The 17,854-nt window shown below is 49.1% G+C and overlaps 1 protein-coding gene and 1 long non-coding RNA gene across 3 annotated transcripts in view; both read left to right on the forward strand.

Moving 5' to 3' along the window:
- LOC113935748 (zinc finger protein 548-like) overlaps positions 1-9,074 on the forward strand; it is a 28,120-nt gene extending 19,046 nt beyond the window's left edge. Inside the window, exons 3-5 of one of the 2 annotated variants that reach the window (XM_027618142.2) lie at positions 1,345-1,386; positions 4,345-4,471; positions 6,108-9,074. In XM_027618142.2, the coding sequence (XP_027473943.2) occupies positions 1,345-1,386; positions 4,345-4,471; positions 6,108-7,675 (1,737 nt within the window). In that variant the 3' untranslated portion in view covers positions 7,676-9,074. The remainder of the gene's footprint in view (positions 1-1,344; positions 1,387-4,344; positions 4,472-6,107) is intronic. The other variant, XM_027618143.2, reaches the window with a different exon arrangement.
- Positions 9,075-11,243: 2,169 nt separating this feature from the next.
- LOC113936254 lies at positions 11,244-17,827 on the forward strand. The gene is made up of 3 exons (XR_004819728.1): positions 11,244-11,435; positions 14,583-14,670; positions 16,932-17,827. It is a non-coding gene; the product is annotated as an uncharacterized LOC113936254 (long non-coding RNA).
- Positions 17,828-17,854: the final 27 nt, after the last annotated feature.

The following is a 17,854-nucleotide window of genomic DNA, read 5'->3' on the forward strand; positions in this document are numbered from 1 at the left end:
GGGAGAGCGGGACGGGGAATGCAGGCGGGGAGCCTGCTGAGGAGACACGGCAGCCCCCGCGCGGGAGTTCTGGTGGAGGCTGGGCCAGGGCGGTGGCGGCAGAGCGAGATGCGAGGGGGTTCTGCGTAGGGTTCCACGACAGCCGACAGGACTGCCTGCTGCATCACGTCCGCGTGTGAGCAAAAGCAGGGAGTGAAGGGCCGTGTTAAGGCTTCTTTGCCTGGACGTCTGGAAGGAGGCCGGTGGGGCAGGCGAGCCCAGGGAGCGGGTATCGGGGAGATGATGAGTTTGGTTTTGGACGTGTTGGTGCTGAGATACCTCAGTGGGGAGACGTGACCTGAGCATGTGGAGGTGAAGGTCTGGAGGACGGGGAAGGGGCTGGGCGGTCACAGGTGTGGAGGGCCTCGGGGCCAGATCAAGGAGGGAGTCTTCAGATGCTCTTAGATGGTCAGGGAGGCAAGGGCTGAAGAGTCACTGGTGGGCAGGGTATGGGAAGCAGGTGTTGGCATCCCTGATGCTTCCTTCAAAAAAGAGATTTGCTGTAGGAGAGATCTTTTGCCTGTGTCTTTAGGAAGGGAGGTGTTGGTGGGATGAGTTTCTCTTCGGTGCAGCCGGTGTTATGTGCTGGTGTGGACTCTCCACTTGCAGCTCAGCTCAGGGCCACTCCCAGTGGAACAAGGGAAAGGTCAGCCAGGCTGATGGAGCCTCAGGGTCCCAGACAGGGGACTGCTTCCTCACCCCCACCCCTCAGGGCGAGAGGGGCGAGCTGCTGTCCAGTTGAGGGCCTCCAACAAGCTCTCTTTTGGGGGTTATGTAACAGGCAGATCTTGTTGCTGTATGGACTAGTAGCTTGTCTGCCTGTTCAACCTTTTCCTACAACTCGTTAACTTAAGAATGTATAAAAAAGTTACTGACTTAAGTACTCAATCAGTATCCTTTTAAATATGTACACAGAGGTAGACAATTAGAAATGAACCTATTCAACAAGTTAAATTTATGCAAACATTTTATAATTGATATGACATTAATTTACCTGTTTGTTTACAGTGTGAAGTTTTATGTATAGTATCTTATGAAATCTTAGAAAGTGGTAAAAATAAAGACCTCAAATTTCAAAACCCTACTATTTCATTTGCACTGAAAATATATACAAAACTGTTGATCCTATGGACAGTAACAGTTGTCACCCAGTTGATAAGAGGCAGCACTGTTTTCTGGAGGAGCTGAACTTAGACCACCAGGCTGAGATCACTTTGCTCCAGGGCAAGGCAGGGGTGGTGGTCCAGCTCAGTTCATAAGGTCCTTCCATGGTACCCATTTCTCATGGTCTCCTTCTTACCATAGGGTCCCACGGAGGTGGCAGAACTGCTTATGGCCCCGGTGCAGGTGAGTGGAGGGTGTCCCACTTTTCAACCATGCCGGTTGCCATCCGGGTGTTTTTTGGCACCCCAGTATCTATATATATACCCTCAGGGAGTGGTAGTGTCCTGAAACTTCTCTTATCCTCCTCACTCTCTTAAGTCTGAAGACCATGGGCTTTCCCCAGGCCCAGGATCCTATATTTAGATTATATGTAGAGCAGTTCCCATTTCTAACTACTGATGCAAGATGTGGCAGGGAGTCCTGGCCACAGGATGTTCACATGCTTAGAGATGAGACTTAGCTGGATGTTCAGGAAACCGCGGGTCTCTTTTATAGCTGGTGAGAATGGGGAGGCCAGCTTGGGGTTGGGTAGGGGTGCACAGGTATCAGACCTTGAGTGACAGCCCGGGGCTCTGGACCTCTACTCTGAGGTTGGTAGGGAGGTAGGGAAGGTTTGAAACAAGAGGAAGGTGCTATGACAGATTTTAACAGGTTCCCTTTGGCTGCGGAGTGGAAGACAGATGGGGATGTAAGTGAAATGCTTGCCACAGTCCAGGGGAGTGTTGAAGCGGTGGCTACACAGGAGTGGTGGTCGTGAAGGTAGAGGAGGCATTGGTTTCTGGATGTGTTTTCAACTAGAGCTGCTCATATTTTAGGATGTGGAGACTCAGAGAGATGAGGAGGTGGGATAGAGGGAAAAGTTGGGGATGCCCCCAGGTTTTGGCCTCGTTAGGAAGGATGGATGCTTGAACTAAAATGGAGGAAGTCAGTGGTATGAGGAATTTGCAGGTGGAATATGAAGTCAGTTTTTGTCTATGTCACAAATGCCCCAGAGATTCCCAGGAGAGGTGTCAAGTAGGCACTTTTTTTTTCTTTTTTTTAATTTATTTGAGAGAGAGCGAGCACGAGCTGGGGGCGGGGGGCGCAGAGGGAGGGGGGAAGCAGACTCCCCACTGAGCAGGGAGCCCAACGCGGGGCTCCATCCTAGGACGCTGGGATCATGACCTGAGCTGAAGGCAGATGCTTAACCGACTGAGCCACCCAGGTGCCCCTCCAGTAGGCACTTGAACACCGGAGTTCCGGGGGTAGATTGAAGCTGGAGACAGCCACAGCGTGGTGGCTGGGGTGTGGCTAGGATGAAGCCAAGGATCAGATCTGGGAGGGAGCATTTCTAGGTTATGGTGGCGATGCCATTAGAGGAGCAGGAATGGGAATGAAGGGCCTGAGTATTGGGTTTGTTTATTTGTTTGTTTTTTAAAAGATTTATTTATTTTAGAGAGAGAGAGAGAGCGCGCGCACACGTGAGTCGGGGGAGGGGCAGAGGGAGAGAGAGAATCCCAAACAGGCTCCCTGCTGAGTGCAGAGCCCAACGTGGGGATCAATCCCACGATCCATGAGATCATGACCTGAGGTGAAACCACGAGTCAGATGCTTAACTGACTGAAGCCACCCAGGTGCCCTGAGTACTGGGTTTCTTCATTGGGCACCTGGGCGGTGATGGGGGGCCTCACAAAGCTGAGGAAGCTGAGTGTCTCTGTGTTTGTGTGCGTGTGTGTGTGAGAGAGAGGGAGAGAAACACGGGGCGAGAGAAAGAGAGACGGGGGCTTTAGGAGTGAGGAAGTCTTCTGAGACTGGAGTGCACATGAGATAGATGTTGAGGGGGAAACTGGTCAGCCTGAAGCATTGCTAGACCTCATGTGGAGTGGGCATATGGGTGGAGAGGTAAGTGTACCTGGGCTTCATATGAGGAGAAAGGAGGGTTCTGACTGCTGATGGGACAGTTGGTGCAATATGGAAGGGAGAAAGGGCTGAGAGTGTGTGACGTCCTCACATAGGCAGGTGGCTGAGGATGAAGCAAGAAGCCGGGCTTTCAAAGCAGGGCTTGGGGCTGGACCTGGCGCTAGGGGCCTTTGGGACTTCTGGTGTCCAGGGGCAGGGCCAGGGCTGAATTGGATCCTCGATGTATTTGCCTGTTTGGACGTGAAGGAAATGCCAGTGGTATGGGCCGGGGGTGTCTGTGGAGTTGTCACTGTGGAGGAGTCAGAGTTGTGAGGGGCGTGAGTCCGACGACCAATATGCAGGTGAGGTGGAGTGTGAATGGTTGGCTCTGGGTGCTTTAGGGCGAGGGACAAGTCTGAGTTTGACTTGAGGGTCTGAGTCTTACCTCTCAGACAAGACCCGGGGGACCCCGGGGAAACTGGCTGGCTGGAGGGAGGGGAGCCCTGCATTGCCAGGCCCACAGCCTAGATGATGTCCTTCACTACTCATGTCTTAGCTGGGTTCCGGACACAGTGATCAGTGGGAATGAGGCGAGAGCGGGCACCAGTGCCACCAGCAGCTGGGGACTCTTCCCCACTGGGAAGTTAGGGAGGAGGACGAGCAGGGACGGACGTGTGCGGGGAAGGACCACGGCCTGGCGAGAGCAGTGCGTCAGGTACTGGCACCCACAGGATTCTAATTTATGGAGGTGGGTGAGTGATGACGTGGAGAGACCAATGACACTAAAAGAAGGTTTTTATTCTGTTTCTTGAGGGGCAGGAGCACACCGTGTAACACAGGGCCACACGGGAAGCACCAGTTTTGGTCAGGAGGCATAAACGCCAGCAAAGGGACTCCTTAGGTCAGAACCTTTCTGGAACTTTCTGGGAGAAATGCTAGAAGGGTAGGGTGAAAAGCTTACTGATGGCTATTTTCTATAAATTTTCTGTACCTTTTCTATAATTTTCGGGGTAGAAGGGGTGTCCCTGGTTGTCTGGTACCTGGCCCTGGTTGATATAGGGCAGGGGAAGTGTTGACTTGGTGTGTGAGTTAGTGAAGGAGGTGATTTCAGTTTGGGCCCCAGATTGCAAGGGAGATATAGAAACACATTTGGCTGTTCGTTTAGCCCTGTAATTAATGGATGGCAAATAGATAATTAGAGAATCCACGAGACACAGTTAACACAAGAAGCTACTCATGAACCAAATGTTCCAACTTTGGCAGAGCCATGTGGTCTTTGAGGACGTGGCCATATATTTCTCCCAGGAAGAGTGGGGCCTCCTTGATGAAGCTCAGCGATTTCTGTACCATGCTGTGATGCTGGAGAACTTTGCGCTTCTGTCCTCCCTAGGTAAGGCCCGTACACCCCCCGCCCCATGTCCTGGGCTGGGCTCTGTTCTTCCTCTTTGGTCCAGGGGCAGCTCTGTCCTTTCCACAACAAGACCGTGGGTACTACTTCCTTCCCAAGTTTCCCGGCATATACGTTACTGGTGCCAGGACTGGGCCATTCGCACTGCACCCACTCTCCCCACGCGGTCCCATCCCTGCTACTCCGAGCACTTGCAAGATCGGGCTCAGAGATCAGAGATGTTGAAGTTTGTCTGAGAGATCCCTCAGACCTGTCTTGTCCCTGGTTGGGTCACTTAGTCTAGGTGCGTGGAACCATGGTGCCCCAGGCTTTCCCCCTTCCTCTTGCTGACATTTCTTGGGTCCTGCCTGTGCCAGGAATTTCAGGCACCAACCTAATTACTAATTTGGGGGAACACTGGGTTGTTTCTACAGTCTCTCCTATGAAGTTCTTGTAGTTTTAAGATGTTGGATATCCTGTGTTGGGTTACTCTGGGTGCACGCTGGCCATGCCTCTTCCTTTCTTTCTTCTAGGACTGGCCTGTCTCAGGTGCCACATCAGTGCTCATCTCGAGCAGTGGGGAGGACCCCGGGTACCTAATAGGTGGACATTACTGTGTCAGTGGCAAGAGACACTCAAAAGTACACAGCCCTGGTGGGAAGGAGCAGGGGAAGGGTGTGTGTTGGAGCTGGGAACCTGTCCTTTGTCCACCATTGTGTGATGCCAGGGCCAGGGGTCACACCTCATTTCTACCTTTTCTTCTCCATTTTCGTGTCTACGCTAAATCGAATCCCCTTTCCACCAGAATCCAACGCCTGTTGGCCTTCACCGTGATTCTGTTTCATTGCTCCCTTTGCCAGGCTCGCCAGCATCTGAGCTATAGTTAGGATATTGTGAGGTCTGCGTGTATCCCAGTTCTTGAGTTGCAGTATCTCCGTGTGGTTAGGTATTTCTAGGTCTGTTTACGGTTTTCTGCACCATGTTCACGAGTCACCAGCAGCCATAGCCGTTTGCACAGGAGTGACTTGAAAACCCTGTCTCTTCTCCCTGCATAGCACCTGCTTTGTTTTAAGTGTTTGTGCCCCACCACCCCACCACCAATTCTTTGTTGCCAACTTCATGCCCAGTGTGGTGGTATTAGGAGATGGCGCCTTTGCAGGGTGCTTAGGTCATGAGGGCAGAGCTCCCATGAATGGGATTAGTGCTGTTGTAAAGGAGAGCCACAGAGCCCCCTAGCCCCTTCCGCTGTGTGAGGACACAGTGAGAAGTTGGCAGCCTGGGAGGGGCCCTCACCCGACCATGCTGGCACCCTGATCTCGGAATTCCAGCCCACGACCGCAAGAAATAAATTTCTGTCATTTATAAGCCACCCAGTCTGTGGTATTTTGTTGTGGCAACCCAGATGGACTAAGATAGGACCCCTCCCTTATGTCCTTGCCCGGAGTCAGGACTCTCCTGTCACGGGAGCTTGCCAGGCTGAGCTCTGCACAGCAGGCCTTCCTCTCACTGTCTCGAGTCCCCCTCGCCCATCAGCAGTTACGTGACCTCGTCCATGAGTGTGTCTGGCACACATTCCCGATGGGGCCGCCTCCTCCCAACAAAGTCAGCAGGCACTTTACCGGCATTTCTCTGCTTACAGGTTGCTGGCATGGAGCCCAGGATGAGGAGGCCCCTTCAGAGCAAGATGTTTCTGTAGGAGGGTCACAGGTCAGGACTCCAAAGCCAGGCCCATCCATCCAGAAGTCCCAGCCCTGGGAGATGTGCGGCCCAGTCTGGAAAGACATTTTGCGCTCGGCTGAGCATGATGGAATGTACCCTGATCAAGAGCTATCCATTTGTGGGGCAAACCTGCACCAGCACCAAAAGGAGCAGATTGGAGACAGCTTTTCCAGAAGGGATGAGGGGAGTCCTTCCTTTGCTGTGAATGACAGTGTTCACATGGCAGAGAGTAGCTTCACATGCAGCAGAGGTGGGAAGGACTTCCCAGCCAGTGCAGGCTTTCTCGAGCACCTGGCCCCTCATGGTGCTTTGAAGTCACACAGGGACACTGAGTGTGGGGAGGCCTTTGAAACTGGACGAAAGGATTACAAGTGCACTCAGTGTGGGAAAGCCTTCAGCCAAAAACAGGTACTTGTTGAGCACCAGAAAATCCACACTGGAGTAAGACCTTACGAATGCAGCAAATGTAGGATGGCCTTCATTAAAAAGTTTCACCTTGTTCAGCACCAGAAAATTCACACTGGAGAAAGGCCTTTTAAGTGCAATGAATGTGGGAAATTCTTTAGGTACAATTCCACACTCACTAGTCACCAGAGAGTTCACACTGGATTAAGCCCTTATGAGTGTAGCAAATGTGGGGAGTTCTTTAAGTACAATGCCAACTTCATGAAACATCAGAGAATCCACAATGGAGAAAGGCCTTATGAATGCAGAGAATGTGGAAAATTCTTTAGGTACAACTATCGTCTGATACGACACGAGAGAGTTCATACTGGAGAAAGGCCTTATGAATGCAGTGAATGTGGGAAATTTTTCAGGTACAGCTCCACATTCATTAGACATCAGAGAGTTCACACTGCAGAAAAGCCTTATGAGTGCAATGAATGTGGAAAATTTTTTAGGTACAATTCCACACTCATTAAACATCAGAGAGTTCACACTGGAGAAAGGCCTTATGAGTGCAGTGAATGTGGGAAATTCTTTAGGTACACCTCTACACTTATTAGACATCAAAGAGTTCACACTGGAGAAAGACCTTATGAGTGCAGCTTATGTGGGGAATTCTTTAGGTACAAGTCGAAGCTCATTAAACATTGGCAGAATCACACTGGAGAGAGGCCTTATGAGTGCAGCGAATGTGGGAAATCCTTTAGGTACCACTGCAGACTCATTAGACATAAGAGAGTTCACACTGGAGAAAGGCCTTATGAGTGCAGTGTCTGTGGGAAGTTCTTTCGGTATAATTCCAACCTTATTAAACATTGGAGAAATCACACTGGAGAGAGGCCTTATGAGTGCAGCGAATGTGGGAAAGCCTTTAGCCACAAACATATACTTGTTGAACATCAGAAAATCCACACTGGAGAAAGGCCCTATGAGTGCAGCAAATGTCAGAAGGCCTTCATTAGAAAGTCCCACCTCGTTCATCACCAGAAAATCCACAATGAAAACAGGTCTATGAGCACCATAAATGTGGGGAAATCTTGAGATACAACTCCAAGCCATTGACAAGAGAATTACACTGGCAAAGAAACTTATGAGTGCAGAGAATATGGTGAAGCCTTCAGGTACCACTCTAAGCTCATTACACTGGAGAAGCACCTTATGAGAACAGGAAATGTGCAAAATTGTTCTGGGACGGCTCGCCATTCATTAGACATGAAGAGGTCACCGGAGGAAGGCCTTCTGAGTGCAGTCCATGTGAGGTCTTAGGTGCAACTCCAGCCCCATTACACATCAGAGAATTCACGATGGTAAAAGACCTTATTTGTGCAACAAATACGGGCATTTGTTCGTCTAAAACTCTAACCTTGTTCAGTACCAAAAAGTTCACACCACGCCAGAGAGTACTGTAGAGGGGGAAAGACTTCAGCCAAATATCTGCTCTTATTTGTCACTGGGAACTACTTTATTTTACATTTATGTTGTGGCAAAGTACATGTAGCACAGTTTACCCTGTCTTTGAATTGTAGTTTAATAGTTTAAAAAATTCACATATTTATGGAACTAATTCCCAGAATTCCTTTCATCTGGCAAAACTGAAACTATACTCATGAAACAGCTCCTCCTACCCCTTCCCTACCACACCTGGCAACTATGGTTTTATACCCCATCTCTATGAATTTGACTACTCTGGGTCTATACATGAGTGGAATCATACAGTATTTGTCTTTTTTGTGACTGGATTGTTTTGCTTAGCATGATTTCTCCATTTGTCAGCATTTTCTTCTCCGAGCATTTCCTTCTGTTTTGAGAAGGAATCAGAGTTGACATACCTAAGAGAGAGGGAAGGGTGTTGATGGAGTCAATTCAGCTTTGCCGGTGGTGATGGAGTCAATTCAGCTTTGCCAGATGTTATATTATTTCTAGAGGAAGAGGAGATCCAGATTTTTATATGGAATCTTTATTTCTTAACAGCTTTATTGAGGTATTGACATAAACTGCATTTATTAAAAGTGTAAAATATATTTTCATATATGTGTGCACAATGGGAGCATCACCAGAGTCTTGATAATGAATAATCCATAGGCCCTGTAGTTTCCATCTCTCTCTCCCAGCCCTTCCTAACTTGCCATCCCCAGGTGGACACTCTAGTTTGCATTTTCTAGAATTTCATATAAAGGGAATCCTACAGTTACTCTTGTATAGCTGTTTTCACTGAATGCGTAAATGTATTTTTAGTATTATCCATGTAGTGTGTGCAAAAGCATGGCATCAAATAACAAGGCTCTGTGTTACGTATTAGAGCTGCATTGTCTATAAACAACAAAGGTGCTAATCAATGAGCGAAAGAGTTGTTTAGAATGGGAAAGTGAAGTTTAAATAAAGTAAATATAAGTTCAGTTTCATATGAATTCATTATCAATAAAAGTTTTTGAACTATCTGGACCACCTTTCTAGAAAATTCTTGTTTGACTTTTTTTTTCCTAGTAGTGTTTTTAGGCTATGTCTTTGTGTCATAAAAATTCTTAGGACATTTAAAAAAATATGTGTTATTATGTAAAATTCACACAAAGTGTACCATCTTGTTATTTTTAAATGTTCGGTTCCGTGGTATATTAGGTTCTCCAGAGAAGCAACCATCAGGGTGTGTGGGGCGGGGGGGATATGTGTTTTAAAGAATTAGCTAAATTTGTGATTGCGGGCAAGTTGAAAATCTGCAGAGTAGGCCAACAGGCTGGGGAATCAAGGAAGTGTTGTAGTTCAGGCCCAATGGCAGTCTGCTGGTAGGATTTCTTCTTGCTTGAGGTCATCTTTTCATCATGTAATCTTCAAACCAGGTGGCTTATTGAGAAATTTGAAATTTAGAAAGGGAAGCAACAAGCATTATAGAATAGGAAATGGAAAGAAAACAGTCTGAGAGTGAGACATGGGAAACAATTCCCGACTCCACTCTCTGATTGCATTTTTCAAATCTCAACATGCACAAAATATTTAATGAAAAAATTATCTAAATTTATATTTACATTTAACACTTTGTTTCATGAATCACTAAATTCTACACCTGAAAGCAATTTTACCATATATGTTAACTAGAATTTAAATAAATTGAAATAAAACTTTCATCAAATTTTTAAGATTTGAGTGAGAAGATACTTAAAATATCTAAATAAGCCTAGTTTTAGATAATTATAGACATGCACATTCTAAATTCCTAGTAAGAAACAAGTCAAAGATGAACAAACTATGAGAAGACAGGGACTTTTGTTTTCTGTTCTAGCATGTAAGAAGCTGGAAGTTGCCATTCCATCCTGACAAGTAAGCTGAAAATAATGGAAAATCAACTCTTCTTAAGACAAGTGAGGTGGCAGGACAAACCGCTGTTCCCCAAATTAGTCAAACGGGAACAGAGAATGAAGGAAACCCAGGAGCTGACCCTCCTCCACAAACCCCAGTGCTATGGTAGGAGAACATAAATCATACTTTTGGGAATTTGAAATACATCAGAACATTCTGTTCTTAACAAGGACTGCTCTCAGAAGAATCAGCTGGGGACTTTTCAGAACCTGGGAAATACCCCAATGCAGGCCACTCAAGCCATCTTGCCCCACTTCTGTGGGGGTGCTGGAACTGGGAAAAATGTATGAAATTCATAGCCCAGAAGCAAAGGTTTACTGAAAGACCTAATTGTAGTCCTATAGTATGCTTCCTCTCATAATTTACCACCACATTGTGAAAAGTCTATTTATAGTAGTTTATTTTACCAGTGCCTCATGTCCAAGTATTAAGAAAAAATCACAACACATACTAAAAGGCTGAAAACAAAATTTGAAGAAACAGAGCAAGCATCAGAACCAGACTCACACAAGGCAGGGATGTTGGAAGAGGCAGACCAGGATTTTTAAAAAACTGTCATTAAGATGATAAGGGCTCTGATGGATAAAGCATACAGCATGCAAGAACAGATTGGTAATGTAAGCAAAGAGATTGAAGTTCTGAGGGAAAAAAAAGTAACAGATCAAAAACACTAATAAAAATGAAAAATGCTTTTGATGGGCTTATTGGTAGACTAGACATGGCTGAAAAACGAATCTTGAGCTTAAGGGTATTTCAAAAAAATAGTCAAAACTGAAAAGCAAACATACAGAAAATATACTAAGAAATGATAATAATAGAATATCCAAGGACTATGGAACCACTGAAAAAGTGTAACATGAATAATGGCAATACCAGAAGAAAATGAAAGAGAGAAAGGAACAGAAGAAAGGTTTGAAACTGTGCTTCTTAGAGTCTGTAATAACAGATTTCTATTTCTGGCACTTGACCAAGATTGCACTCAGAGGCCATCTGGGCATACCGCTTTAATGGCCAGCGGCCCCACGCTACAGCATAGGAGCCCAGGAACTCCATTTCCCGGTGCACCCCCATGTTGCCCCCGGCCTCCATCGCCGAAGTCAGGAAGGACCTGGCTCCCAGATAGGGGCGGGTAGCAGCCAGGGAAATACACACTACCCAGAAGGCTCTGCGGCAAGCCATGGTGGGGCGCTGAGCCAATGAAAGCGCGGCATGGAGCCCTTTTCCTGCGGCTGCGCCTGTGAGGCGGGACTTCCGGCGGCGTCCTCGTGGTGTTGGGCGTCTATGCGTTCTCGGTCTGTTTGGCTGGCGTAGGGTCTGGGGATCTGCGGGTTGGTTGAAAGTGGATGGAAAGTTTGAGAAGAGGCGTCGTCCCCGCCCGGTGGCCGGCCGCTCCCCGCCCCGCTCTTCCCACGGCTCGGAGGCGGAGGCCGCGCCGATGAAGCCGGCTCAGGTGAGTGCTGCGACCCCCGGGCCCTCAGCCGCCTTCTCCCCGCCCCGAGCGCTGCAGCCCCGATGGAGGGGCGCCCGCTCAGCTCCCCACAGCCGGGCCCGCGGGGCGGGAGCAGAGGGCGCCCCGGCGTGGGGTCCCGGCTCCGTCCGTGCGGTGGGGCGTGGCGGGGGGCGATCCCGGCAGGGGCTCCCGAGTCGAGAGCAGGGGTGGGGGGGACCGGGACCCTTGTGTGTGCGGGGAAGGGAGGGCGGGGCGGGGTGTCGCCCGCAGTGCGGCGTGGGCCCCCGGGTCCGCGGAAGGTCGCCAGGGGGCGGGGATGGGAGGGCCGCGATGGTGACGTATGGAAACTACATATTAGTTATTCAGATGACCAAAATATATTTGTCGTATATATCGGGTCTTAGTCCGTAGTTCTTGACTCAACAGCTTCCAAAAACTTTGGAATTTCCTAAGTGTTAAAGTTGTCTTTTGCGGGCGCCTGGGTGGCTCAGTTGGTTAAGCGACTGCCTTCGGCTCAGGTCATGATCCTGGAGTCCCGGGATCGAGTCCCGCATCGGGCTCCCCGCTCAGCGGGGGGTCTGCTTCTCCCTCTGACCCTCCCCCCTCTCATGTGCTCTCTCTCTCTCATTCTCTGTCTCAAATAAATAAATAAAATCTTAAAAAAAAAAAAAAAGGAAAACCTTAAAAAAAAAGTTGTCTTTTGCAACGGAATGAGGTGACTTTGGAAGCACCTAAGCTGATTGCGGGCGGCGGTTGTGGGGCGGGGGGGACCAACCATGTGATTAGACCGTTGGAAATTTTCGTTCCTCCCCTCCCATTTCCCATTTCCCCCACGTTGGGGTAAGGGAGATGGGCTGGAGGTTGAACCAATAGCCAGCAGCCAATGATTTAATCTACCATGCTGTGTAATAGTGCAGTCTCCGTAAATACCCTAAAGGACAGGGTTCAGAGAGCTTTCAGGTTGGTGAACACGGAGATTTGAGGAGAGTGGTGCACCTGGGGGGAGCTTGGACACTGCGCCCTGTCTTCATACCTGGCCATATGCATCTCTTCCGTCTGGCTATTCCCAGGTTATATCCTCTTATAATGAACTGGTAATTCAGCAAGAAAAATGTTTTTCTGAGTTTTGTGAGCCATTCCAGCAGATCACTTAAACATGAGGAGACGGTCTTAAGAACCTCTGATTTTTAACCGGTGAGAAGCACAAGTAACAGCCTGGCTTGCAAATGGCATCTGAAATGGCAGGGTGTTGAAGGTGGGAGGTGCACTCTTTTAGGACTGACGTTAACCTGTGAATCTGATGCTGCTTCCTGATAGTGTCAGAATTGAATTGAATGCTTGGACATCTTGCTGGTTTTTAAGAATTGCCTTGTGTTGGGGCACCCGGGTGGCACAGTCGGTTAAGCCTCCGACTCTCGGTTTCAGCTCAGGTTGTGATCTCAGGGTCATGAGATCGAGTCCCACCTCAGGCTGTGAGCTCAGCACAGAGTCTGTTTAAGACTCTCTCTGTCTCCCTCTGTCTACACACACACACTTCTTGGAATTGGTTCCAGGGACCTAATTTAGGGGCATATCCAGATTTGAAGGTTTTTTTTGTTTTTGTTTTTAAGATATTATTTATTTGCCAGAGAGAGAGAGAGAGTAAGCACAAGCAGGGGGAGCAGCAGGCAGGGGAGAAGCAGGTTGCCTGTTGAGCCACCCAGGCATCCCAAGAAGGAGACTCTTAAGATTGTTCTTTCAGGGGGCACCTGGGTGGCTCAGTTGGTTAAACGACTGCCTTTGGCTCAGGTCATGATCCCAGGGTCCTGGGATCGAGCCCCGCATCAGGCTCCCTCCTCGGCAGGAAGCCTGCTTCTCCCTCTCCCACTCCCCCTGCTTGTGTTCCCTCTCTCGCTGTGTCTCTCTCTGTCAAATAAATACATAAAATCTTAAAAAAAAAAAAAAAGATTGTTCTTTCAGATGGGCTCTGCAGTGAGGTTCGGGGGGTGGGGGCTGAGACCAGAGGGCAGGGCACAGGTGGGCATGTATCCCTGATGCTTTTTCAGAAAGGAGCAGTCCTGGTGTAGGATGAATTCTGGCCTGTGTATGTAGAAAGGGAGGTCCAGGTAAGGTAAGGCACTGGCCTGGCATGGAAACTGAGGTGTGAGTTGGTGTAGCTTCTCTGCCTTGTAGACTAAGCAGACTTTCAAGACCACTCCCTATGGAACAAGGCAAAGGTCAGCTGGGTTAGTGGAGCAGCTGGGTCCCCGACCAGGGCACCGCTGCCTCACCTCCCACCCACTGTCCAGTCAAGGGCTCCCTGCATGCTGTCTTCAGATGATTATAGTACAAGACTAGTAGGACTCAGTGCCTCCCTTTGAACACTAATGAAGCAACCACCCTCCAAATACGGACACATAGGCAGGCAATTAGAAATGAACGCACTGAATTACTTAAAATCTATCCAAATACTTAATGAATGGTTTAAATGTTAACTTACCTTTAAGTATTGGGTTATGATAAAAGTTTTGTGTATTACATCCTCTTAAACCTTTGAAAAGTCAGAGGAATACACAATCAAATTTTTATTTTTTTTAATTTTTTATTGTTATGTTAATCACCATACATTACACCATTAGTTTTGATGTAGTGTTCTATGATTCATTGTTTGCGTATAACACCCCACAATCAAATTTTTAAAGCCCTACCACTTCACTTGCACTGAAAACATAGACAAAACCATTGATGATGTGGACAGTGATAGCTGAGACGTAGTGTCTACTTCGTAGGTGCAGTATCAGGATCAGCCCTCTGAGGTGGAAAACCGTCTTCTTCCCATTTTATGGAATAAGGGCACTGACGCTGAGGAAGGTTCAGTCTTTCCAGAGTCACACAGCTAGTAAGAAGTAGCACTAAGGCCTGAGGAGCTCAGTTTGGACCGTGGTTCAGCTCACTTTATAGGATCCTACCATGGTTCCCATTTCTCATGGCTTCCCTCCTTCCACAGGGTCCCATGGTGGTGGCAGAAATGCTTCTGGACCCTGCAACAATGAATAGAGGGTGTCCCAGGCTCTCACCCACCCTAATTTTCACCCTGTGGTTAAGGCGACCCAATATAGGGAATGGTGATGTTCTGAGAATCTTCATCTGTTCTTCTCTCTCTTTCAGGACTGACAATCCTGTGCTTCCACAAAGCCCAGGGTCCTGAACTCAGTCTGGGTTCCGTGGGTCAGTTGCATTGCTGACAACCGACTGGGTAAGCTGTAACATGCATCCTGGGCACAGATCCAGAGTGTTCAGATGCCTGCAGGGGTTGTTTAGGAAGCTTCCCATTCCTATTATACCTGATGGGATAGGGAGCGTGGTGGCGAGGTGGTGGGGTGAGAGGTCAGGGCACACAGAAATCAGGCCTAGAATGACAGCCTTAAGTTCTAGGCCTCAAATCTGAGGACAGTGGGACCTAGGGAAGGTTTGGAGCTGAGGAGAGAGGTGATCTGATCCAGATTTTAACAGATTCCCGTGGCTACAGAGTGGTGGATAGACTGGGGGTCTACAGATAGACACTCCAGCAAGTGACTGCTGGTAGTGGCCACACAGGAGGGAGTTGCCTTCTGGATGTGTTCTGCACAGAGTGCAGAACATTTTCTGATGTGGAGAGAGAGGGAGCTGGGAGATGACATGGAAACGGGGAGTGAGGAACAGGCCCGTTGTTTTGGGCCTTATTTGGAAGAATGGATATTCCATCAATGAGGATGTGGGAAGTCAGTGGTAGAAGGGATTTTCAGAGGCAATGTGAATAATCCATTCTTGGCTACGTCAGAAATGTTCCAGAGACTTTTGAGTGGATGTGTCCAGTTGGCTGTTAGACCCACACATCTGGAGTTCAATGGTGGAGGCCTTCAGATTGGAGACAACCACAGTATGGTACTTGGCATGTGGACCCCAGTAAAGCTGTGGGTCTGATTTCATAGGAGGCATCTTTATATTATGGTGGTAGCAGCATTAGGGACAAGGCAAGGGAAGGAGGGGGCTAAGTCTGTGTCTCAGGGGGGCACCTGGACAGTCGTGTTGGGGGTGTGTGCATATGATGTGAATGTGATGCATGTGGAAGTCGTAAAGCCTTCTGAGTGGACATAAGCCGGATGCTGAGGTGCCTCTCCAATGAAGGCCAGGTACTGGGGCAGGACGGGGCCTATCACCCCTCAGTGGATGCAGCAAGGTTTCCTGGTGACTCTTGCTGGGATTGTTTCATTCAGGCTGGTAGAGTAGTTGAGGGAAATGGGATCAGCCAGAAGCATTGCTAGTGTAGGGCTTTGAACAAGGGTCGGGTGGTGAGAGAAGGTCAAGCTTGCTTATGAGCTAGATCCTCACACAGGTCTCTGCGGCTGAGCTAAAGCAAGAAACAAGAGTTGGGGCTACCTGAAAATGAGAGCCATTCTCTCATGCCAGGGGACTTTGGTTCTGTGATGCAGGACTGGGGCAGATGAGGATGCTGGTTGCATTTGCAGTGTACCCCCTGGGCTCTGTGTGCAGACTGGCACATTAGAAGGCCAAAGAAATGCCTCCTGTGTGGGTCTGGGGGTTTCGGTGCCGTTGCCTTGCCGTTCCATGGTCGGGTGCCTCTCTCTCCATGCTTGGAACCTCTGTGCCCCAGGCCTTCCCATCCCTCTTGCTAATATACTTTTAGGACTGCCTGTCCCAGTAACTTCAGGCACTGATCTGGTCACCACTTGTAGAGACTGTTTGGTCTGTTTTTTTTAAAGACCTTCTCTGAAGGCATTGTAAATTTCGAATGTGGGATGTCGAGGTGAGGTAGGTCACTCTGGGTGGGTCTTGGCTACTCCCTTTCCCTGTCTTTCCCCAAGGACTGGCCTCATCAGGCCCAGGTGGTTGCTCACATTGAGCAATAGGAGGGCCCCGTGTACCTGGCAGGTTGGACATTACTTCTGCAACATCAAGAGAGGCTCAAAAGAATGTGGCCCTCACACGGAGCATCTGTCCCATGTCCACCATCGTGTGATGCCTAGGACAGTGGCCACACCTCATTTTTACCTTTTCTTTCCCACTAATATTTCCACTCTGACATTGGGCTCTCATCTTTTCCCTTCCACTGCTTCCTTGGAGGGCTGCACATATCTTTAAATAGTCTCTGAACACCCGCTACTGTGTGTAATCACACATTTCTGCCTCTGGACCCAGTCTTGCGTCGGCGCTACCGGTCACCAGCAGCTCTGGCCTTGTTGAAAGTCATTTGCAGAGGAGGGAGTTGGGAGACTGTCTCTCCTCCCTTCACCTCCCCATTCCTCGGGTCCTTCCCCGGAGTCAGGGCTCTCCCGTCACGGGAGCTTGCCAGGCTGAGCTCTGCACAGCGGGCCTTCCTCTCACTGTCTCGAGTCCCCCTCGCCCGTCAGCAGTCTCGTGGCCTCCTCCGTGAGTGTGTCTGGCACACATTCCCGATGGGGCCGCCTCCTCCCAACAAAGTCAGCAGGCACTTTACCGGCATTTCTCTGCTTACAGGTTGCTGGCATGGAGCCCAGGATGAGGAGGCCCCTTCAGAGCAAGAGGTTTCTGTAGGAGGGTCACAGGTCAGGACTCCAAAGCCAGGCCCATCCATCCAGAAGTCCCAGCCCTGGGAGATGTGCGGCTGCTTTGGAAAGACCTTTTGCGCTTGGCTGAGCATGATGGAACACACCCTGAGCGAGGTCTGCACATTTGTGGGGCAAACCTGCAGCAGCATCAGAAGCAGCAGAATAGAGATAAACTTTCCCTAAAGGAAAGGGGAGCCCTTCATTTGGACCACGTAGCTTATATGGCAGAGAAGACCTTGGTATGGAGGGAGGGTGGAGAGGACTTCACAGTCTTTCTCCCCACCCCGCCCAGCCACTCTCAGTGGGTTGAAGCCACACAGGGACACGGAGTGGAGAGGCCTTTGAAAGTGGACGAAATGGTTGTAAGTGCAGCAGGTATGGGAAAGCGTTCAGCCACAGGACATGCTTGTAGAGTCCCAGAAAGTCCACACTGCAGAAGGGCCTTAGAGTGTAGTGAAAGTGGGACATTTTTTTAGGTACAACTCTAACCTCAGTAAACATTTCAGCAGTCACAGTAAAGAAAGGGTTTTTAAATGCAGCCAATGTGGGAAAATCTTTAGGTACAACTCCACACTTAACTAGCCACCAGGAAGTTCATAGCGTAGAAAGAGTGCAGTGAATGCAGGAAGTGTTTCACACACAACTCCAGTCTCCTTAGACAGCAGAGCAGTCACATTGGAGAAAGGCCTTGTTTGTGCCGTGAATGTGGGAAGGCCTTCGTCAGAAAGTCCCACCTCCTGGGGCGCCTGGGTGGCTCAGTCGTTAAGCGTCTGCCTTCGGCTCAGGTCATGGTCCCAGGGTCCTGGGATCAAGCCCCGCATCGGGCTCCCTGCTGCACAGGAAGCCTGCTTC

Source organism: Zalophus californianus, chromosome 17 (assembly GCF_009762305.2).
Source record: "Zalophus californianus isolate mZalCal1 chromosome 17, mZalCal1.pri.v2, whole genome shotgun sequence".
Lineage (NCBI taxonomy): Eukaryota > Metazoa > Chordata > Mammalia > Carnivora > Otariidae > Zalophus > Zalophus californianus.